The sequence below is a fragment of the Rattus norvegicus genome, chromosome 6, assembly GCF_036323735.1.
Source record: "Rattus norvegicus strain BN/NHsdMcwi chromosome 6, GRCr8, whole genome shotgun sequence".
Lineage (NCBI taxonomy): Eukaryota > Metazoa > Chordata > Mammalia > Rodentia > Muridae > Rattus > Rattus norvegicus.
The window spans coordinates 79966365-79991444 of record NC_086024.1 but is presented as its reverse complement, the minus strand read 5'-3'; the positions used below and the strand labels follow the sequence as shown (position 1 = coordinate 79991444).

At 42.3% G+C, this 25080-nt stretch overlaps 1 protein-coding gene across 2 annotated transcripts in view; it reads left to right on the top strand.

The window, feature by feature from the left end:
- Nucleotides 1-25080, top strand: part of Slc25a21 (solute carrier family 25 member 21) — a 499458-nt gene that overhangs the window by 446493 nt on the left and 27885 nt on the right. The window contains exons 5-7 of one of the 2 annotated variants that reach the window (XM_039111745.2): nt 1498-1557; nt 6475-6582; nt 8693-10583. In XM_039111745.2, the coding sequence (XP_038967673.1) occupies nt 1498-1557; nt 6475-6582; nt 8693-8740 (216 nt within the window). In that variant the 3' untranslated portion in view covers nt 8741-10583. Of the gene's footprint in view, nt 1-1497; nt 1558-6474; nt 6583-8692; nt 10584-25080 lie in introns of those variants that run through there. The other variant, NM_133614.3, reaches the window with a different exon arrangement.

Here is a 25080-nt window from a genome sequence, read left to right as displayed (position 1 = left end):
GATTTGCCCTAAGAGTAGGGATGTGTCCTGTGGTGAGCACCTCTCGGCCCCCATTTGTTAGAAACAAGATTTGAATGACTCTCGTACAACCCATCTGTGACTGAGCACAGAATGTTCAGGACGTTAGGTTTTCCAATGGGCTGCTTAATGAGCATGATTTGAAAACAAAAAGAAAAACAGAGACAGAAAAATAAAAGACTAGAAGTCCCAGGCATCCACTTGGAAATCTTCATGAGTGTTGATAGAGCTGTGGGCTGAGTCCATGTCCCTAGACTTCTCGTCATTCCAGTTTTGTCTTACATCTTTGAATTAGCAGAAAGCCAAATGGGGGAAAAGGACAAACACTGAACAAATGCATCTCACACTCTAAATTGCTAAGGAAATGAGATTTCCATGAGACCTATCATCTCCCAAAACATTCGACCCAACACCAGCATGGAGGAATGCTTCCCAAATGATTATTCATTGCACAGGGAGCCAACACAGTGACTAGTGCGATAATGCTCATGAGTACGTGCTAGCCTCTTCTTTTTAAAAACAACTAGAGCTTGAACACAGGACATTACTATGCTAGGAAAGCACATTCAGTGAGGTGCAGCCACAGCCCAAACTCTATCCCAGTGGTTCTCAACCTAGGGGTTGCCACCCCCTTAGAGTTAAATAACCCTCTCACAGTGGGCACCTAAGACCATCAGAAAACACAGATATTCATGTTAAGATTCATAACAATAGCAAAATTACAGTTATGAAAAAGCAATGAAAATAATTTTATGGTTGGAGGAACTGTAATAAAGGGTCTCAGCATTAGGAAGACTGAGAACCACTACCCTACCCTCTTGTCTGATAAAATTGGCATCTCGATTCACTACAGCAGCACATACAAGGTCTTATCATGTCTATGGACCACTGTAGACTTTCATAAGCTAAGCATCAAAGGTTCCTCTGTTAACATAAGTACAGGCAAGACAGAGAAACTAAATTTTTTCAAAAGTTTTGTGTCAGGGAATCCTACTCAAATTCTAACATTTCACAACAACTCTAATAGCTAAGTTTATGGTTGGACAGGTGAAGCAATATCTGGATGTCTTCTACAAATGTGTTAGAAAATAGGGCATTTTCTTGGAAAGTTGTTCATTGAGAATGCATACAAGACCAAGGGTTTCAGGCCTTGATTTTGAATCACTGCCATAAGAAAGAAGTCTATTGATGTCTGGGGAGACCGAAAATGGTCATGGTAAATGGAGGTTGTATGGTTCATTTACTGCTATAAGGGATTCCATCAGATTTTCTGTAAGTTATTATAACTACATTTGAAAAATGTGAATGTTAAAATGGGATCTAATGGCAACTGCCCCAGACAGGATTAAAAGCTGTGTTAGACGGTTCATCATTTTTAAATACTGATTAATATAATGATTTACTGAGGGGTTTTCAGCCAATTAGAGAGCTTGTTGCAGGAAATTGTTATAAATCTCTAGGTTTGATTTTGTTTCACAGTTTTCCACCTTTGAGCTGTACAAGAAATTTCTGGGATATATGTCACTATCACCAGGGCTGGTAAGTGAGAATATTTATTATACTTAAGTGTGTATGTTATTTCATAAAGCAAAATCCAGAAACAAAAACCCTCTTGATTCCCAAATCCCAGCTACTAAAATATGAATTTGAGTTATTCAATGGTCAGCTACTTGCTGAAAGCCATCTTCATAATAACTCACAATCTGGCTATTTTATGGCTCTCAGTGATGAATTTATGATAATAATGATATGTCTGGAAAGGCCTCTATGATATACAGTCAAGAAAATAAAATAAAGACTACATTCACCTTTGGAAACCAAAACATGCATTTGTTTACTTACACACTGCATGTATCTATTTATGCAAAAGTCAAAATGCCTGAGATTATTTCCTAACAGGTCAGTTTCCCAGCTGTCGCAAAAGCTGTAGTAAATATAGGACTTCAAGTCACTTGGGATAAAATCACTCTGTGGTCAGAGGCAGACTGAAGGGCCTTTTATTGGAACGACTGTAAACAACTCAGCCGGGGAGAATAGGGATCCTACCATGACACAGCTCAGGTATTTCCCAAGGCTCGCTTGGTGACTGGCCATTGCCCTGTGCCATAGCTCCCTTCTTGATGACTTTGCTCCCCTTCATAAAGCGTGTTAAATTGCGTAGAGCAAATGTGTGTGCACTGAGAGCCTGAGAGCGAGCAACTGCATGAAGCTCCTCCCACTCTGAATCTGCAAAAGGTGATCAGTGCATCGTCCCTCTACACGGCACCGAACCGCGCAGCCTCTGGGAAAAGCCCTATTTGGTTGTTAAAACCTCAAAATTCCACTGGAAAGGCACCGTGCTTGCCTCCAGCTCTTTAATTATGGTTGTCTCCGTGTACGGTGGAGTTGCAGCTGATAAAACCACTGTGAGGCAAAAGGAAGGGGTACATCCAAGCGTCACAGCTAAGCGATGGAATGCATCCTAAAAAGTTGCTGCTTACTTTCCTGGAAGGACAGCCCGCGGAGAACTGTAGCATTTGTCTACTCAGCATCCTGAGCCCTTGTGGCACTGCTGGCCTGGGAAAAAATCAAAATCTAAAGTGTGGACTGTGTTTTATTTTTTCACCATCACAAACAACAATGACAATAACAGCAATATTGGGTATCAGGGACCATATATCCTTTTCTCATGAAGTTCCTTTCAGAATATTTACTCTAACAAACAGACTGTCATATTCCTTATCCTCAAAAATCTTACACGCCCACTTTCTAGGGAAAAAAATCGCTTTCTAGACAAAAGCTTCCAATCCAGCCTCCGGAATAAATGGAGCAGCTGGGAGGCATGCTCTCCTATAAGAAGCCGTTATGCCAGCAACCTCAAATGGATAGGATTTTGTTCCAAGCTTGGAGTGGTGGCATTGAATCCCAGTATTCAGGAGGAAGAAGCAGGAAAATGGATCTCTGTAAGCACAAGACAAACCTGGTCTACATAGTGGGTTCTAGAACAACTAGAGATAGATGGTGAAACCCTGTCTCAAAAACAAATATGCATGTGTGTATGTACATGCTTGAGTGTATGTAGGTAAGTGTGTGTGTGTGTATATGTATTTCGCAGTATCTTTCCTAAAATAATTCTTAATTCTGGAAACCTCTTGAGAAAAAAGGAGGTTAGAGACATCCCAGGGGGTGTAGATAAAACGTGGTCTCTGAAGGCCCACCTGGCTGTTTCCGAGCTGTGCTCAGATGACACGTGAGGCCCTGCAGGTCTTCTGACTCAAGGTTTGAAACGGAAAAGTATTTGGCCGTTCCAGCTACTATAAATGAACTCGTGTAAACCGTATCTGGCCCTCTTCTTTTCCTGAACTCATTTACTCTGGATTCCTGTTTGATGCAGTGAGGCATTTAGCCATTAAATATGCCCTGGTGCTCACATGAAAGCCAGGGAGACTGGAAACCCGACAGCAAAGACGTCTCTGCTACAATCTAAGTAACATGATCTGCTGATATCTGATCGATTCTTTTGACAAGGGACTGCTGAACGCTAGTTCTGACAGCAAATGCAGCTGAGCTTTACCGAGGGACAAAACAGTGAATTGCTTAGAAGATTGCTCTAGTGAGTAATAAAAACCTGGCATCTGGATTTTAACTTTCCCAGTCGGAACAGTTTGAAACTGGTTTGGTTCTCCCCCCACCCCTGCTTTTTGGACTCCATGATGAAAGTCTGAGATAAATGAAAAAAAAATTTGTTCATTTACCCTATACAAATTATGCTTAAGATCGTAATGCAGTGGGATATATGTAAAACATCGTATTATTCCTTCTCTCCTAGAATCTGTGTGCAACTCCATTCTTCCTCCTTTCCGTGGGAAACCAGAGCAGTCATGCTTGAAAGCAATTTAAAAGAACGTCCATGCGTAACTCTGACCCCTGTAGAGAAACCAGAGTTGCTATCCCTATTTTACAGTTGAGGGCATGGGAGTATCCCGAGTTCTGTGGTTGGCCTGCAGCCCCAGCAGCACAAATGTCACCTGTGTGAAACTCTTCTCCAGACCACTGTCTCCCTGTGGCTCACACATGCAGGTGTAGACTGGATTTCAGCTGCCCCATCTCCCTGGCCCTCAACTGACCCCGCCTCCACTTTAAAGACACAGAACATTTGTTACCCCTATCTTCCTTCTTGTCGCTTATTTTGAAATTCTTGGAGACACTGATAAGAATAAGTGGCAGGCATGGCACGTTTGTAATGCCAGCTTTTGGAAGTCTGTGGCAGGAGGCTCACTATGAGAGTTCAAGGACAGCCTGGAATGAATCAAGCAGATAGAAGATCTCCATTTCCCATGGGTTTTTATTCCTCCCCTATTTGGACACAAAACTGAGCTTCCTGGAATTAGTTTAGTAGCAAAGAATTTTAGAGTGTGAAGGGCTATCTCTCTCTCTCTCTCTCTCTCCCTCTCTCCCTCTCTCCCTCTCTTTCTTTTTCTTCCTCTTTGTGTATGTGTGTGTGTGCGTGTGTTGTCTGTGTCTGTGTAAATGTGTGTGTATTAATTATTGTACTCATTTCTAATGTACATTTTCTGGAAAACTTTTAGGTCTGTGTATAACAAAATTATATGAAATTTTTATTTTCTATTGCTAAAATTCTTGTTTTGTTTTGTTTTGTTTTAAGACAGTGTACCTTTATATAATCCTGGCTATCCTAGAACTTGCTACACAGAACCAGGCTAACATCATACTCATATATCTGCCCTCCTCTGCCTTGAGTGCTGGGATTAGGCTTCTTTTGCTGAAATTCAACCCATCAACAAAAAGAATCTGACATACAATCATCCTTTAAAATGTTCTGGATTTTAGTGGAGCCCCCCAGAACAACCCAGCCATTTTTAATCACAGTATTTATTACTCAACTTTTAGGTGCAAAAATAGAGTGATCGCTCCTTTGAAAACAAAAAACAGCTGGGTGTAGAGTTTTTCTACTCAGCATAGAGTTTGGCCTACTGTGTAAAAGGCCCTGACTCTGATCTTCTGGAGTGAGAATTAAAACAAAAAATAGAGACGAGACTGAATGAAAATAACTTTGTTTTTTTATAATCTTGATCAATAGCTCTGAGAACATGACTATTCATCTGCATGGTTCCAGTTATGTACCTGGAAGGTGGCTTCTTATAAACAGTTTTTTAGTGTTTTGATTATTTTATTGGTTGTTACATTTATTTACATTTCAAATGTTGTCCCCTTCCCAATCTCCCCTCTGCAAACTCCCCCTTAGCCTCTAAGAGGATGTTCTCCCACCCACCCACCCATTCTGGCCTCACCCCTCTAGCATCCCCCTATGCTGGGACATTGAGCCTCCACAGGACCAAGGGCCTCCCCTCCAACTGATGCCAAATAAGGCCATCCTCTGCTACATAAGTAGCTGGAGCCATGGGCCCATCCATGTGTACTCCCTGGTTGGTGTTTTACTCCCTGGGAGCTCTGAGGAGTCCAGTTAAGTGATGCTGTTGTTCTCCCTATGGGGTTGCAGTCCCCTTCATCTCCTTCAGTCCTTCCCTGAGCTCTTCCATACAGTTCCAGACTCAGTCCATAGTCGGTTGTGAGCATCTGCATCTGTATTAGTCAGTGCTGGCAGAGCCTCTCATTGGACAGCTATACCAGGCTCCTGTCTGCAAGCCCTTCCTGGCATCAGCAGAAATGTCAAGGTTTGGTGTCTGCAGATGGGATGGATTCCAAGGTGGGGCAGGCAGTCTCTGAATGGCCTTTCCTTCAGTCTCTGCTCCATTTTTTTGTCCTTGCATTTCCTTTAGACAGAATCAATTCTGGGATAAATATTTTGAGATGGGTTGGTGGCCCTGTCCCTCAATTGGGGGCCAGCTTATCAACTGGAGGTGGTCTCTACAGGTTTTATCGCTCCTCTGTTGGATATTTTGGATAATGTCATCCCCATTGGGTCCTGGAAACCTTTTGATTCCCTGCCCCCAGCCTGGTTCCTACCCCCGACTGCTACATATTTCTATTCACTTTCCTGCCCTTCTGAACTTTTCTCCTGTCTTTTCCCATACCTGACCCCCACCCCATAAACATTTTATTTGAGGTTCAATAAATGCATCTAAGTGAATATTTAAAAATGAAACTCTCCCTTTACAATTTAAAGCCTTTCATTGTATGCATAAAGATGTTTTAGGATCCACCTTTAACCAGTCAAACAGCCTCCACTTTTGTTAAAGGGAAACATCATTGTTGATGGGGCTTTGACATTTTATTTTGAAAACATTAGGATGTGGTTTGTGGCTTCTGTAATTTCTTCTCCATGAATTGTCAGCATCTAATCAAGAATTCGAGCTGTTTAGTAATGGTATATGGTTCACTTGGGGGGTTTCTTCATCCTCATCCTAACTTCTGCTACATTGCATAATAAATAAAATGCTTAATCCAACGGGCGCGACCAGTTGTTTTAAAGCATTGGTTGACTTATTTTTCTAGACATTTCCCATTGCTGGATTAGGATCTGGACTAACAGAAGCCGTCGTGGTTAACCCTTTTGAGGTGGTAAAAGTTGGTCTACAAGTCAATCGGAACATGTTCACAGAGGTAACCATTTAATGTTTTCCTACTATTAAGGGAATATTAAAAAAAAGTGTGTGTGTGTGTGTGTGTGTGTGTGTGTGTGTGTGTGTGTGTGTGTACATACTTAAAATTATGAACCAGGACCTTATGCACTTATAAACCACAGAAAAACATTCTTTAAAAAGGAGAATAAGAGAAGGTCAAATATCTTCCACAAAGCATCAGAAATGCATTAGGATGTGATAGATAAGCAAGCACACAGTCTTTATCTTAGAGTGCTAATGACAGTTATAGTGACGTGCTAGAGCTGTCCCCCACATTTCTCTTCACACTACATGAGAAGAAGCTGTAGCAAACTCACGGAGGTGATAGTGTTATTTTGCTTTGAGAAGGATGAAGTCATTTTTTTTTAAATTACCTCACTCCTTTCCCCACCCAACCCATCACCCTCTCCAAAAGTTTCTGATAATCTGTCAAAGTTGTCTTTGGGTTAAACCTGAATGAGCAAGTGATGAAGCCTGCATAGACGTCACCATTGCACAATGCTGGGTCCTGACATCCAATCACTGATACACAACGTTCCGTGTAGACAGCTTCCCTTCCTTCTAGTTGCCTAATAATTCCCTTTACACTGCCAAATCTGACTGTTCACGCTGTATTCTTCTGGATTCTAAGCACAAAGCGTGGGGGAAACAGGGGGATTAGCATTCCAGGTCCCTTCCTAGCATTTTAAGTCCTTAAGTGGGTAGCATGTGGTATAAATTGGTCTGGGGTATCTGCTGACCTGGATTTTTCTACAGAAAGAAAAAATACCCCTGCCTACTACTTAAGCAGCTGGTAATGGGTGGAGACCCCTCATCTCCAGCCCACTTCCTGCCTGTTGATAATGCCTCAGCGTTCCCTGACAGCTTCTTGGGCAGGGGGTTGGAAGAAAGGGGCCTACTCACCTGTTTCTGCCAAGACCAGGAGTAAGGGAGACTGGGGAAGGGTAGGGCTGTTGTACCAGATGGTATCTACTCAGAAGAACTCGACCTAATCCAAAAGTTGTGTTTTGTTTTTTGAGTTTGGGCTTTTGTTTTGTTTTGTTTTTTAAGTTTTCGATGGTTTTCTGAACATCAGCAAAGGCTGAAAAACTCCCTGTATAGGCCTAGATCTTTTGTTTATGTTCTGTTTTCCAGGATTTCTAGCTTAAGAGAAAATAAAGGTGAAACTTAGTAACAGGAAAGGAGAGGGGTGCTTTTCAAATGCCCACATCAACAGGCAGCACCTAAAACAGTTCCCATTCAATCTGCCCAAGAAAAACTTGTTTATTAGAGTAGGAAAATGACAAGCAAGAAGAAAATTTTGGAGATCACTACTCTATGCTTCATTTTGCCCACGAGGAAGCTTGTCCTAGAGCAAAAGGAGCCAAGGGACAAACAGGTTTCCAGCTGGAGGCCTTTGTCCAGGCCACATGTAATACAGAAACAAAAATAGGGAATAGTACCAAGGAACTCTCACTAGAATAAAAGCAAGGAGTGTCCGCAGCACTGTGTTTATTCCTAATGCTCTCTCTGTCTCTCTGCCTCCCAAGGAGAGTCTGCCATGACCCCAGGTAAGAACTCACGCTGCATATGCCAATCCTTTGCTACAGCATGTGAGCACCACGCCCACTCGACACAAACTTTCTGCATATGAACACATTCCTAGTCCTTCTGTGCAATCCCTGCAAACTGCTTGTGTATTTGAATCATTTTTTAACTGAGGGATAGAGGGAGCTTGCTCGGTCCTTTATTTTGCAGAATTCATTGAACTGAACCCTGCCTCAAATTTACTTAAGATAGCATTTATTTCCTGCATTGTAAAATATTTCATAAATGTCAACAAACCAGAATTTAGCAAGATGATCATCATATAGATGATATAGATCAGCATTTAACTTACAGTAACTCAGGATCCTGTGACTGCACTAGGATTTAATTTCAATGTGGTACTTTCTAGGCAGTATAACACAAACTGAAAAGCTACTTAGCAATGAGTGGTAACCAAGCCTGTAATAAGCTATCAACTGCCCATGGGTCCTCATTTAGAGGTGGGGGCTCATAAACCTCCTCCTACCCTGCGCTAGAATGCTAACTGGTTTGATCTTGTTCAGGTTATCTTGCAGGCAATCACAACTCTTGTGAGCTCAAGGGGGTGCTAGCCCTGTCAGTGTCCAGAAGACAGCTTTGTGACTATCCTCCCAAACCTCTGGCTCTTACAGTCCTTCTGCCCTGTCTTCCATGATATTCCCTGAAGCTTGAGAGTGAGTGGAATGTGGACGCCCGTTTCGTGGCTGAGCATTCCACTGCGAAGTATGCACTGAGATTCTACCCGCCATGAGTTCCATTAACCACAGTCTACACAAAGAAACTTCTCTGATGGAGTCTGAGAGCTGTGTTCTACAAGTGATAATGGATTCACCCATTGGGCTGTGAGCTCCCCAACCATGGACCCATGGGAGATTTACAGTGGCAGGCATGGGTTTCCTCCTGTGGCACAGGCTTTAAGTCCAATGAGAAAGTGCTTAGTTACTCCATATAATATTTATGCCACTGTATTTTTAAAATATCTATTGACAAGTTGTGGCTTTTTTTAAATTACACTTTTCATTTCACCATCCTGGTTACTGACTCGGAAATAAGTAATTTTTGTGTTTTCATATATTCTAGATATTACCCTGCATCAAGTATAGCTAGAAAAGACTTTTCTCCGGTTCTTTAGGCTGTCTGATCGCTGCTGATAGTGTCATTTGCTGTGCAGAAACCTTTAGTTTCATGTATTCTCATTCATTGATTCTTGGATTTCTATAGTTTTATGCAAGAGAGTTTTATGCACAGTTATTGAATATACTCAAGGGTATTCCCTGGATTTTCCTATAGAAGTTACAGATTTTAAAGTTTTAAAATAACCTCTTAAAATAAAATAAAATAAACTCTTTCATTTTGTTTTATTCTGTGTACACGCTCTGCCTGCATGGGTCCATGCACCATATGCATGATTGGTGCTGGCAAAGTCCAACACCATTTATTGACGTGCTGTCATTTTTTCTTGACTCTTTGGCCATGCTATATGGGTTTATCTCTTGTTCATCTATTCTATCGTTCTACCTATGTGATTTTATGTTGACAGCATGCATTTTTGTCACTATACTTCTGTAGTTTATTTTGAGGAACATTTATCCACTGTTGGTGACAGTATAAACTAGTAAAACAACTATAGAAATCAGTATGGCAGACCCTCAAAAAATTAAAAATAGAGCTACCATGTGACCCCATACACCACTCCTGGGCATACCCATAAAAAAACTCTATAACCCAGCACAGACTTCTAGTAATGAGGGACACAAAGCCGGATTCCCCAATCCTCTGGGGATAATTGACTAAACCAGGCAAGGCCTCAAGTCGAGATATTGGGACACCAACCCACCAACAAAACCTTAAACCTTCAGTTTGTCCTACCTTCAGAATGTTCTGGGACTGGAGCCTAGCATCATCATCATGAGAGAGACCAGAGAGACTCCACACAGCAACTGTGTGGCACAGACTCAGAGTTCCAGAGCCAAACATTAGGCATAGCTCAGGGGATCCTGCTGAGGAGGCAAGGAAGGATCATCAGAGGAACCAGATGGGTCAGGAACACCACAAGAACATAGCACACAGAATCAACTGACCAGGACTTATGGGGGCTAGCAGAAATAAGGGAGTCGATACTGGTCTGACATAGGTCCTCTGCATATTCGTTATGGCTCAGTAGCTTGGGGACTTTCTAACAGTAGGTGCGGAGGCTGTCTCTGACCCTTTGTCTGCTTGTGGGACCCTGTTCCTCCTACAGGGTTGCCTTGTCCAGCCTTGATGTGACGGTATATGCCTCGTCTTATTGTAGCTTGTTATGCTGTATGTTTGATGTCCCTGAGAGACCTGCTCCTTTATGTGGGGAAATGGAGGCAGAGTGAAACTTGGAGAGAGGGTTTGGAGGGTAAACTGCAGTCAGGATGTAATATATGAAAGGAGAATAAAATTAAAAATAAAATAATAATGATGATGAAATCTAATTTTCTATAACCTAGGTTTTAATAGGTATGACCCCTATAGATTTATGTGTTTGAATGCTTGGCTCATAAGGAGGTGTGGCCTTGCTGGAGTAGGTATGGCCTTGCTGGAGTAGGTGTGGCCTTGCTGGAGTAGGTGTGGTCTGGTTGGAGGAAGTATGTCACTGTGGGGGTGGGCTTTGAGGTCTCCTATACTCCAGCTCTATCCAGTGTAGAATCCAGTCTCCCTGATGCCTGTGGATCAAGATGTAGAACTCTAGGCTCTATCTCTAACACCATGTCTGCCTACATGATGCCATGCTTCTTGCCAGGCATTTCTGTGTAGAGGTTAGAAGCACACCCTGGAGAGACTTCTCAGTCTAACTTCCTGGTGCCCTCATATTTCCTACTCTTCTGGTACAGAAGAATATTAAAATGTCCATGTTGATAAGGTAAGGTACAATTACACAAATGTATATTGTTAAATATTGTTGAACGTGTCTGATATATGAAGCTGCTAATGCAGTGTGCATATAGTGATGGCTTAATAAATGTGGTAGATATTATAGCATACTTTTAGTAAGATTGAAATGTGATTCTATACAGAGAGATCGTCATATGAGCTGGGCAAATAGTAGGCACGAACCAATGATAACTATTTGTGGACATGAACTGACCATATAAACCCTCTAGTTCAAGAAGAGACAAATTTATCTTGAAATATTATATCCATTAATATTGAGCAGCTGCCTCTAGTCAACAGAATAAAAATCAGCTTACTTAATGAGGGCCAGTCTTTTCCCTGTCCACTTTAAGTCATTCTCTCATAAAACTACCATCAATTCAGACTGAATTCTTCTTGTTACTTCATTTTACTTTTACTTTGCTTATAAATGACATTTAACTGTGCAGATTTATTGCAACACTATAGTGTTTTTATAAACACACATATATTATACATATATATATATATATCTTGGATCATGACCTATTCATGAATCATGTTTATTATTTATTATTTATTATTTATTATTATGAGAATATTCAGAATTCTAACAATTTCAAAATGCTGGATACATCATTTACCATAGCCATTCTACTATTACACAGAACACTAGTATTCCTACTCTCTAACTGTAGCATGGAAACTCCTTCTAAAAATTAAAAGCAAAGCTATCACTTTATTCAACAATTCCAAAGACTATATCCAAAGAAAATGAAATTTGGTGTGGCAGTGCATGCCTTTAACCCCAGCAATCGAGAGGCAAATGGTAAATTTCTGTGAGTTTGAGACCACCTTGGTCTACATAGCAAGTTCTAGGCCAGCCAGGACAGTATAGTGAAGCCCTGTCAGACACGGAGAAGGAGAGGGAGAGAGGGAGAGATATGAAATCAATATGTCCAAGAAATATCCTCACTCCCATATCAATTGCAACATTTTTTCCATAATAATCAGGGTATTATGTCCACTGACCAAAGAATGGTGAAATAAATACAGCACACACACACAGAGAGATATGCAAAATGGAATACTAGCCAAACACAAGAAGGAAGAAATTCTATCCTTCATGGTAACACTAATGAACCTGGAGGACATTATGCTAAGTGAAATAAGGCAGACACAAAAAGACAAATGTCAAATGACCTTAACTGTCTGTGAACTCTGAAAAAATTAGAAACACAGAAATATAGAGTGGTAGAATGGTGACCAGAGCCTGGGAACCAGGGGATGAGAAAAAGAAGAGAGTTGGTGAACCCAACCTCTACTCTAGCAAGACCAGCCTGCTTTCAAGCTGTTTACAGGATTTAAGTTCCAGTGCTGGTCACTATCATGTGAGTAGTAACTTGCGATCTGTTGGCTGTGAATTGCAGCAGAAAATAGAGGTGAAACTAGAAAACATTTGAGGCCACTTTAAGAAGAATTTGGCCACCATCAAGATCTTCCTCTTCAACAGCTGTGTGGTGTGACCATGGCTTCTGCATCACTGTTCACTTCAGACAGTGGGTTCCCAGAAGGCTGACTTCACTTTCAGTCAATCCCAGCTACAGTTGTGGAAGAACAGTGCATGCATGCGTGGGCTACATGCAGAATGACCAGCTGGCTCCACACCTTTAAGCAAAGCAGAATGGGTTGCCCCACAGAGACTTATTCCGTATCCAGATAGCTCTTGTCCAGCCAACAGTGTGAATTTCTCAGGCATCCTGTCTAGGTTCTTTGCTGCTCTCAGGTCTGGGATATGAACTGCCACGGAATCCAACACCGGTTATTTTGAATTTTCTTATTTCCTCAGCCTGAGGTGGTGAATCAATGCGATCTTTTAAATAAGACAATTTCCAAGAAGCTCTCACAGCTGTGAGGGAGTCGGCTGCCGTGGAACGGAGCCTAAGAAAACAGCAGCCTATGTCATGCTCACTCCAGCACTTAAGTTCTCCTAAGCACATGTAGAGTGCTAAAGATATGGTATAAGGACTATACACACACACACACACACACACACACACACACACACACACACACACACACCACCCCCCTAACCCTCCATCCCTGCTGCACAAAGCGTAGTCTAGGAGGTGTGAGGTGTTAGGTGAATGGCCGTCTGGCCATGGTGGGAGGCATCACTAAGGAAGGGCAGGAAGCCCTCTGAAGCCTGGGAACCATGGCAAAGGCCACCTAGCTGAGGTCCAAGAGCTGGCAGAATGACAGCAAACCCTCCCTTCTCGATGATCCTGGTAGTTGAGTGAGAGGAGTCACAGTGCGGGGGGGAGGGACGCTGGTGCCTTCCCATCAGACCCTCTCAGGCACAGCAGGCACTGTGCTGATTCCCAACCGACCCTATTGGGCTCTCTGTGGTCTAGCAGATTCTTTAGCCAGTCAGAAATATGTTACCCACTAAATATGCCTTCCTACCCAGTTTAACCATAAACTATTCCAGAAATGTAAAGGAAATTGTGGTTACGTTGGTTCCTAACACAGCCCTCACAACCTTAGAACTTATGTCTAAAACATTCCGATAGGTGTGCTTGTCTTCCTTTGGTTTCTTAATTACCGCCATATCGTTTAAAGGCCATAATCCCTGCCACACTTCCGTCAATTCCAACGCCAGAACCTTGGCCAGCAGCTTAATATTTGCAGCAAGTAAAGCAAACTGGTCTCGAATTTAAATACGCTTGACCTTCTGTGGGGAGCAAAGTAAGCGCAGCTTTATCATGCTTCGGTTTGGTTCAGTGGGTGTAAAAACATGTTCAGATAAAACTGAGATAGGCCCAAATTTCCCCCTGTCCTTCAGACTAAACCTGAGTGAAGAGTTTTCTCATTTGTAATCTCTTTGGCTTAGGACTAAGTTTGAGCACGGCTTTCTGTGTTGGAGGTGGTTTGCTCACCCGGTGTCGGCAGAAGTATGACTTTGTAGCTTGCCCACGCCATACCTCTCTGTCCTCTACCTGGATGCATTAGCTTTTTGTCTGTTTGGTTGTAAGAGGCAGTGTCCCCTACCACTTGTGCTAAGCTCAGTGATATTTGGCATGCTCTCTGCTAGCCTGGAAAATGTGACTTTTCCCCCAGGAGCAAAATCCTGTATGAATTGCTTTCCAGTTTTTCTCTCCGCTTTGAAATCTACTTCAAAGTTATTATTTGGCTAAAGGGTTATTTTCCTTCCCCGAGGTCTATAGGATTTGCCCCTGATGTGTGGCTGGGACACAGGTTTTTCTTTCCCTTTGTCTTTTCTGTCTGCATTGCACATGAGCATAATCATTCTAACCCCAAATATTAAACCAAACCTGTAGACAATTGAAAAGGCCTGGCTCGCTTCTATTTAGCCTTTAAAGACGTCTAATCCCAGAAAGAAACGGTCTCCTACCTACTTGCTCTGTAATTGTAATCTTAAGGCTTGATGAACAGATAGCAAATGGATAACTGATGGTGAATCTTTAAAGACAGAGCATTTTAATTACTTCAGGATTTGCTTGTGGTTTTAGATAATACTGCTGAATATAGTTCCGCACACTTTATTCTAGAATCTCAACAATTCACCAGAGACCAAATTGGAATACATATATATATGTATATATATATATATATATATTCGACAGATAGCTTAGTGATTACTTTCTCTGTAGATAATCAATGAATTCTTTATTAAAACATAAATAGATGTGCTTCATGAGCAGTTCCTTTACGAAAGAAAACAAGAAGTTTATGACATTTAGAGCCAATATGTGGCTATGTTTAGGAAACATTCGAGTCCAGTGATGGAATTGCTGACATCCATGATGACGTAGCAGGTGAAGATTTTTCTCGCATCACTGTAGGAGGCACTGCCTAGCCACTATTTGGCACCTAAACTGTCCTTTTCAGTCTCATGCTTACTGGGAGAACAGAGAATTCATTCCTATAGTTATCTTTCAATGAAGATAAAGGAGCCGCCAAGTTGCCTTTCTATTACCATCCACAGGAAATACACTTTAGTCTTCCACTTGGCTATGTCAGGAACTCTAGATTTTTATTTTCAAAAACCAAGATTTCAAAGCAGTAACAGCTCCCATTTATAGAACATCTATATGCCAGAAACCACAAGATGACCTACGTGATTTTTCCTTTTGCCTAATATTGGGAATGTGTTATGTACAGTTTAAATTACTAAAGCAATATATATTGCTTTCCTAAATCAAATAAGAGAGCTAGAGCAGGAAAAGTGCTAGCTGAGCACACCCATTTTCTCTCATCATACTGTTAGTCAGCCTGTAAACTCGTCTGCATTTCCCTGCACTAATCTGGTATTTCAGACCCTCGCAGTAGCTCTATAAGGTAAGGTTTGTCCCTACTTTGGAAATGGGAACTGACCAGTAGCATGAGCGCCACTTCTGAGCCAGCCACGTTGCTTCTGTTGGAATAAAGAAGCCCGGATAATCAAGATGCACAAGGGAAAATCCAGAGAGGGACTCTGAAGCTCCAATGAAGCAAAGGTCCCTCCCTGTTGCTAGCTTCCTTCTAGCAGTAGTCTCTGTGGCCACAGCCTGTCATCTTCCTTCACATTCTGCCAGCAATACAGGGGTGGGCAGTGGCCCCCAAGATTCCCTAGAAGTGACTATGGAACATCAGCTTGGTGTTGATATAGCTTTGTGGCTCAGCATCTGGGAGCAGTTGTTGACATCCGATTGTCCCCCCTCTACAGAGATCAATTTCAGGCCTGAAGAGATGACTTGGTGGCTAGGAGCACTGACTACTCTTGCAGAGAACCTGAGTTCATTTCCCATCATCCTCATGGTAGCTCCCAACCATCCTTCCCTCCAGTTCCATGGGATCCAACATCCTCTTCTGGTCTCTGAGCACCAAACATGCATGTAGTCCACATATATACATACACAAAGTCAAAATACTCACATAACTTATACAAAATATAAATAAGTAAGTATAAGAAAAAGAGAGAGACTAAAGAAAACTCAAGACAATGGCTGGAGGTATCTTTTTTCTTCATTAATCATGCCCGATTAAAATAAACTATCAAGGTTAATTAATGAGATATCCAAGCTAAAATAAATGTGTCCTTTGAAACACAAATTCTTCCTTTCACTTACATCCTACTCCTATGTGGAAGAAAGGTTTTTCTTTCCCTTTTTCCTCCTTTCAAATTTATGGAAATGCTTCGAGACCTGCTTTGAGTAATGGAAAGTATAGAAGACTGCCTCTCTCCTGAAGAGCCAAAACATTTGCCTACCTGAATGTGGCAACTGGGATTCCCTTCCACAAAGCAGTATTTCTCCCAAGGTTAACTTACAGAGCCTCAGTCCACTGGAGAAAAAAACCTCACCCCATTTGCTTTCCAACCACCTGATGCCACACAAAGCAACATTGTTACCCACTCAGCATTAAGATACCCCACCACTCCAGGGAATAGAGAGGCAAAGATTAAAATAGAGACTGAAGTAACACCCATTCAGAGCCTGCCCCACATGTGGCCCATACATACACAGCCACCCAATTAGACAAGATGGATGAAGCAAAGAAGTGCAGACCGACAGGAGCCGGATGTAGATCGCTCCTGAGAGACACAGCCAGAATACAGCAAATACAGAGGCGAATGCCAGCAGCAAACCACTGAACTGAGAATAGGACCCCCGTTGAAGGAATCAGAGAAAGAACTGGAAGAGCTTGAAGGGGCTCGAGACCCCATAAGTACAACAATGCCAAGCAACCAGAGCTTCCAGGACTAAGCCACTACCTAAAGACTATACATGGACTGACCCTGGGCTCCAACCTCATAGGTAGCAATGAATATCCTAGTAAGAGCACCAGTGGAAGGGGAAGCCCTGGGTCCTGCTAAGACTGAACCCCCAGTGAACATGATTGTTGGGGGGAGGGCGGTAATGGGGGGTAATGGGGAGGGGAACACCCATAAAGAAGGGGAGGGGGAGGGATTAGGGGGATGTTTGCCCGGAAACCGGGAAAGGGAATAACACTCGAAATGTAAATAAGAAATACTCAAGTTAATAAAAAAAAAAAAGATACCCCACCAGTCATCTTGCAGATGAAGGATCACAACTGTGTGCTCAGATCTCTTTCTTGACCTTAGAGGTGGAGGAATCTGACTACAACATGTGCCTGTACTACTGGCCACATCCTGATAGCTATTTACCCAGGGAACAATGCCTAAAACTTCTGTCTGTGATCACACAAGCTGATCAGAGCCAACTCTGGTCAGTAGTTAGATGGAACAACTCCAGGAAAAATAGCCCAGTCTGTCATAAATGATCTTCGTGACTTGTAGATAGTACTGGGCTCTCAAGGAGTAAGGGATAGTGCCTCAGTGGTACCTGGAAGCAGGATTTAGGCAAAAGATTGTTTTCTCTCCTACGTGTAGTCTTTGAACTTCTGAATTTTATTATTTAAATAAATTTCATTGTGTATATTTGAAATTTTTATGATAATGTCTAGGGATACTAATAGATAATAAAATGGTTACACGTCAGGAGAGATGGCTCTTCCAGAGGAGTCATGCTCAGTTTTCTAACAGCCACGTTTGGCAGTTTACAATTACGACTCCAGCTCCAAGGTTCCCCAGTGTACTTTTCTGGTCTCTATGGGCACCTACACAGATGTGCACATACACACACAGGGGTAGTGGATACACACACATAAGTGAAAATAAGCTTTAAGTAAAATGATTCCTGAAGCAAATCATCATCTTACATAGTTATTTTTTACGTATCAAAAGTAACTGAAATCTACTTATTTAGCAAGCTGCCTCCCCACCCCAAAGTACAACTTTCTCGACAATGGTCCTAACGTTGAACTTCAGACCTCTGGGCTTACTCATCCTGCATGCCTGCTATTCTTTGACCTATATCTGCTTACTTCCTATACTCCTCTCCTGCTCTGGTAATTATGGGTTTGTTCTCCATCTCTGTATGTGAACTTTTGGTTGTGTTTTTAGATTTTGCTTGTATGGACAGAAAAGGGGTCATGAAGTCCTACTGCACACAGAGGCGTTACTGGCAATGGACAGTTGGGATGGAGGCACTGGTGGTTCTTTTGTGAGGGTGTGGCTCCTTTGTGGCAGACATAATGCCAATAAAAACTCCTAAAGAAAAGAGAGACCACACAAAATTTTTCTGTGCTTTAACCTATTTTACTGGGGTTCTTTTTTGACTGATACTCTTAAGGATAATTGATGAGATGTGCAAAAATTATAGGCTCATTTCTCCAAATAAAAGATAAGGCAAAACACTATTGCTCTGTTTCTAGAATATAGACAAAGCACTGTGCTAGATCTTTATGGGGGTCTATGGGAGCAATGGGCATTCAATAGATGTGCGGAAGAACATGGGATTTCCATTGTTAGCATTTGACAATGACAGAAATCGGTTAAAGACTTTGAGTCAGGCACTCACTCCTGCCATCCCAGCACTGTAGAGAGACTTACCTATCAATATTATCCACATCCCGTAACACTTCCTACATCCTAATTCACTTGTTCTCCTGTAACACAGCTCAGAAGCCGACAGGGGATGGGGCACCTAGGAATCTTAGAAGGCAGTTGGTCCACAGTCGGTAACTAAATACGAAAATTGCACTGAACCCAAATTTCACAGGGAAACTGTCCTGATGCCAGGATGGATAGAGTTGGAATCATTTGGCTGATGATAATGATCACCCACCATTTTGTTTTGAAAGGGAAGCCCAATAATCAAATAAGTTTAGTAAAATCTCCTGTGTTTACAGAGATCTAGTCAAAATGATCCTACATTTTACTATTTAAGCATCCTAGTGGAAGTCATGTTTTCCCTTTCTAATTGAATATTTGCTTACATGTGTGTGACACAGGATCCCTGAACGAAGGGAAAAAGTAGTCTACCACACGTCTAATTCTTTTAGGTACCAGAAAATTTTTTTTATACAAAACTCCAACTTTCAAGAAGAAAAATTATGTACGTTTTTGTGTCTGCTGCCTGTGGTGATTGGAACAGTGAGCCCTGAAAATCACATCACCTATTACAAGGATAAGCACGGAGAGAAAAAGTTCTGGTCAAGCCTTTTGTTAGCAGCACTCATTACCTTAGGAACACTTCCTCTATAGGGTGGGTGAGAGAAGCAGCCTAACACGTTAGGATGACAGACTGAGTAGAGTTCAAACATCCCTGTCTGAGCACTGACCTGCTCTGTGATGTCAGGTATGTGACATACACTGAAGCCCCACAGTGGAGGTTCAGACCGTGTGCTCCTCCATTCCCAACATTCGTTCTCTCACAGTCCCTCCTTCTCCCTGTGGGGTCAGAGACCTCTCTTTTAATTAATTAATTAATCAATTAACATCCCAAATGCTGCCCATCCTCTCAGACCTGCCCCCCACCACACACACACACAGATACACACACACACACACACACACACACACACACACACACACCACACACCACACACACACACACACACCTCACAGAGTCCCTCTCCCCATTCCTTTTCCCCTTCTCCTCTGAGAGGGTATCTCCCCTTGGTATTCCCCCATCCTGACACATCAAGTCTCTGCAGGATTAGGCACATTTTCTCCCAAGGAGGCCAGACAAGGCCTGTTAGGAAACTAAGTCCACAATTAGGCTACAACTGCCTGTTAGGAAACTAAGTCCACAATTAGGCTACAACTTTAGGGACAGCCCCTGCTCCCGTTGTTGGTGCACATCTGCTATATATGTGCTGGGGGTCCTCAGTCCAGCCTGTGTGTCCTCTTTGGTTAGTGGCTCAGTCCCTGGGAGTGGCCTAGGGTCTAGGTTAGTTGACACTGTTGGTCTTCCTGTGGAGTTCCTATCCCCTTCAGCACCTTCAGTCCTCCTCCCCCAATCTTCCATAAGAGTCCCTCAGTCCAACATTTGTCTGTGGGTATCTGTATCTGTTTCAGTCAGCTGCTGAAGAGAGCCTCTCAGAGGACAGTTATGCTAGGTTCCTGTCTGCAAGTATAACACAGCATCATTAATAATGTGAGGGACTGGTGCTTGCCCATGGGATGAGTCTCAAGTTGGGCCAGTTATTGGTTGGCCATTTCTTCACTCTCTGCTCCATCTTTGTCCCTACATTTCTTTTAGAAAAGGTAATTTTTGGGTCATTGATGGGTGACTGGATGTCCTTACCCCTCCACTGGGGGCCTGCCCGGCTACAGAAGGTAGCTTCTTCTGTTTCCATATCCCCACTGTTGGGCGTCTCAGTTAAGGTCACCTGCATTGACTCCTAGGAGCCTCCCCCAGCCCAGAAGATTCACCACCCCCCCCAGTAAACTACAGATTTCCATTAATTCTCCTGGCCTTCTTGCCCTCTCTTTTGTCTCTCCCTACACCTGATCCTGACACCTCTCCCATTCCCTTTCCTATCACCTCTCCCAGCCATCTTCCCTCCATCAATCTCCAATGACTATTTTATTCCTCCTCCTAAGTAAGATTCAAGCATCCTCGCTTGAACCTTCTTGTTTTTCTTTAGGTGTGTGGGGTGTATAATGTGTATCCTGTACTTTGTGGCTAGTGTCTACTTATCAATGAGTATATACCATGCATGTCCTTTTGGGTCTTGGTAACCTCGTTCAGGATGATATTTTCTAGTTTGATCCATTTGTTTGCTAAGTTCATGATGCCCTTGTCTATAATGGCTGAATAGTGTTCCACTGTGTAAATGAACCATTTTGGATGCATCCATACTTTGGTTGAGGGACATCTGGGTTGCTTCCAGTTTCTGGCTATTAAGGATAAAGCTGAACATAGTGGAGCATGTGTCCTTGTGGTAGGTGGAGCACCTTTTGGATACATGCCCAGAGGTGGTATATCTGGGTCTTCATATAGAACTATTTCCAATTTTCTGAGAAACTGCCAGATTGAGTTCCAGAGAGTTTGTACAAGTTTGCAATCCCACCAGCAATGGAAGAACATTCCCTTTTCTCCACATCCTCACCAGCATCTGCTTTGATTGAGTTTTTGATCTTAAGCATTCAGATGTAATAGCTAAGATCATTGGTGTAAGGTAGACTCTCTGGGTCATTTTGATTTGCATTTCCCTGATGACTAAGAACTTTGAACATGTCTTTAAGTACTTCCTGGCCATTCAAGATTCCTCTGTTAAGAATTTTCTGCTTAGCTTCATACCTCATTTTTAAATTGGGTTATTTTGGTGTGTTGGAGTCTAACTTTTTGAGTTCTTTATATACTTTAGATATTAGCCTTCTGTCTGACATAGGGTTAGTGAAGATCTTTCCCCAATCTGTAGGATGTCATTTTGTCCTACTGACAGTATCTTTGCCTTACAGAAACTTTTCAGTTTCATAAGGTCCCATTTATCAATTGTTAATCTTTGAGCCACTGGTGTTCTGTTCAGGAAATTATTCCTGTACCAGTGCGTTCAAGGCTATTTCCTACTTTCTCTTCTATTAGATTTAATTTATCTGGTTTTATGCTGAGGTCCTTGATCCACTTGGACATGAGTTTGTGCAGGGGATAAATATGGATCTACTTGCATTTTTCTACATGCAGACATTTACTTAGGCAATCACCATTTGTTAAAAATGCTTTCTGTTTTCCATTGTTAAAAGTTAAGTGTCCATAGGTATGTAGGTTTATTTCCTGGTCTTTGATTCTATTCCATTGACCAACCTGTCTGTTTCTATACCAATGTCATGCAGTTTTTTTCACTATTGCCCTATAATGCAGCTTGAGATCAGGGATGGTGATATATCCAGACGTTCTTTTATTGTTCAGGGTTGTTTTAATCTATCTAAGATTTTTTTGTTTTTTCCATATGAAGTTGAGAGGTGTTTTTACAAGGTCTGTAAAAAAAATGTATTGGAATATTGATGGGGATTGCATTGGATCTGTAGATTGCTTTTGATAAGATGACCAGTTTTACTAGAACAATAGGACAACAAAAGGAGATCAATGGGAAAAAATTGGAAAGGAAGAAGTCAAGGTATCACTATTCATAGATGATATAATAGTATACATAAGAGAGCTCCAAATTCTACCTAAGAACTCCTGCAGCTGATAGACAACTTCAGCAAAGTGACTGGCTATAAAATTAATGCAAAGATATCAATAATTCCCCTTTAAACTAGTGATAAATGACCTGAGAAAGAAATTAGGGAAATGACACCCTTCACAATAGCCACAAACAATATAAAATATCTTGGTATAACTCCGACCAAACAAGTGAAAGATCTGGGTGACAAGAACTTCAAGTCCCTGAAAAGAGAAATTGAATAAGATATCAGAAGATGGAAAGATCTCCCAAGTTCATGGATCTGTAGGATTAACAAAATGGACATTTCTTAACACCAGGCAGCAAGACCAAAGATAGGTAGGAACTGTAGCTGCCTTGGGAAAGGAGAGCAGGTGCTGAGTGAGGCGCTAGGCCTGGAGGGGAGCCTAAGCTAGGCCTTGGTTAGGTTGGGTCTTGGAAGAAGTGGATCTTGCATACATTTCTTGAGCATTTCATCAGAATCCAGGAATCTGAGAGAAGAAAAGACCAGCCAAAAGTCTGTGGTGAAGCATGTCCTTCCTCCCCCTCCAACCAGCTTCACCTTTTCCTTGCAGGTATGTCCATGCACTGTGGGTGCTAGGAATTGACCCCAGGCCCTCTGTGAATGCAGCCAGTCTTTGCCACTGTTTTGACCAACAAGTGATTTGTATCCATTATTTTATTATCATAACTTATTACAGTCAGTAGTAACTGCTGTTATTACAAAAAGCAAACAACAGTGACCGCTTACACTACAGTAAGTCCATAGACTTAGTTGTTGTAACAGCAATCCTGTAAGAAGGAATCTGTTGTTATCCTGGTTTACAACTAAGTGGTGTGAAGATGAATCAGAGAAGGTGAAATACTTCCCAAAGTTACTAAGTGCTGCTGCTAAGCCTCAACCCAGGGGATGTCTGACTCTAGATTGTTAGCCTCTGCGACACTTAATTGTTAACAGCTACAGTTCAAACCCACAAATCTGAGTTCAAAATCTGTGAGTTTTACTCTATTGCACAACCCAGTACATATGAGCAAATCTCATGGAATGGTCAGTCAATGGACACCATTGGAATATTTCACTGAGGTATGTTTTCAAACTAAGAAGAAACAATACTATCCAAATCAATATTTAAATTTAGTCTCTCAATCCTGATGATTTAGTAAACTATGGGCTTTTTTATTTCTCATACTGGTTATATATTTATTTATTGCATTTCTATAATTAGACATTGGCAAATTTCAGATTATTCTAAAACTACTTAACGAATTTTTGCTTGGAGCCTGAAAGGTAATTTTTTTTAATCCCCATTAATTTTATTTATCTATCCACTTTACATCCCAATCACACACACCCCTTCTCAGTCTCCACTCAAAAAGTCCCTCCCAATCACCTCTCTCCTTCCCCTCTGATAAGGGGACACACCTCCCCTTGGCACCAACCCACCCTGGCACAGCAAGTCACTGCAAGACTAGTCATCTCCTCTCCCACTAAGGCCAGACAAGGAAGCCCAGTTAGGAGAAGAGAATCCATAGGCAGGCAACAGAGTCAGAGACAGTCCCCACTCCAGTTGTTGGGTGACCTGCATAAAGACCAAACTGCACATCTGCTACATATGTGCAGGGGGTTGGGAGGACTAGGTCCAGCTCATGCTTATTCTTTTGTTGGTGATTCAGTCCCCAGAGGCCCAGGTTAGTTGATTCTGTTGGTCTTCTTGTGGAGAACCTATCCTCTCCGGGTCCCTCAGTCTTTCTCCTAGCTCTGCCACAAGACTTCCTGAGCTCCATCTAATGTTTGGCTGTGCGACTCTGTATCTGTTTCAGTCGGCTGCTGGGTGGAGCCTCTGAGAGGACAGTTATGTTAGGCTCCTGTCTGCAAATACAACAGAGCATCATTAATAGAGTCAGGGATTGGTGCTTGCCCATGGGATGGGTCTCTAGTTGGGCCAGCCACTGACTGGCAATTCTCTCAGTCTCTGCTCCATCTTTCTCCCTGCACTTCTTGTAGGCAGGACCTTGTAGGTTGGGATCAAAGTTTTTGTGGGTGGGTTGGTGTCCTTATCCTTCCACTGAGAGTCCTGCCTGGCTACAGGAGTTGGCCACTTCAGGCTCCATATTCCCCAATGGTAGGAGTCTCAGCTAGAGTCAAGTTCACAGACTCACTGGAGCCTCCACATCCCAGGTCTCTGGAACATCCTAGACATGACCTCCCTCCCCTCCCACCACCCAATACTGATTTCCATTCACTCTCCCAGCCCTATCTCTCTATACCTGTTTCCACCTACCCATCCCCCTTCCTATCCCCTCTCCCACCCAGATCCTTTCCTCCATCCACCTCCAATATCTATCTATTTTATTTCCCCTTCTGAATGAGATTCAACCATCCTCCCTTGGCCTCTCCTTGTCATTTGGCTTCTTTGGATCTGTGGACTGTACATGGGTGTCCTGTACTTTACAGCTAACGTCCACTCACAAGTGAGTACACACCACGCATGTCCTTTTGGGTCTTGGTTACCTCACTCGGGATGATATTTCCTACTTCCATCCATTTGCTGCAAAATTCAGGATGCCTTGGTTTTTAATTGCTGAGTAGTATTTCATTCTGTAAATAAAACACACTTTCTTTATCCATTCTTCAGTAAACAATGGTTTTTAAACAGCAAAAACCTACCCAAACCATTTGGAGAGCAGTGGTGTCCTTATTTTCTAGAACATCTGTTGAAGCTGAGTGTGGTAATATACACCTTTAATCCAAACACTTAGGAGACAGAAGCAGGTGGATCTCTGTAAGTTCAAGGCTACATAGTGAGTTCCATAACATATTAACACAATAGCAGGACCCTACCTCAAACAAACAAACAAACAAACAAACAAACAAACAAAAGAATAGCCTTTAAAGAGATGGCTCAGTGGTTAGGAGCACTGGCTGCTCTTCCAGATGATCCAAGTTCAGTTCCTAGCACCCACATGGTACCTCACAACTAACTATAACTCC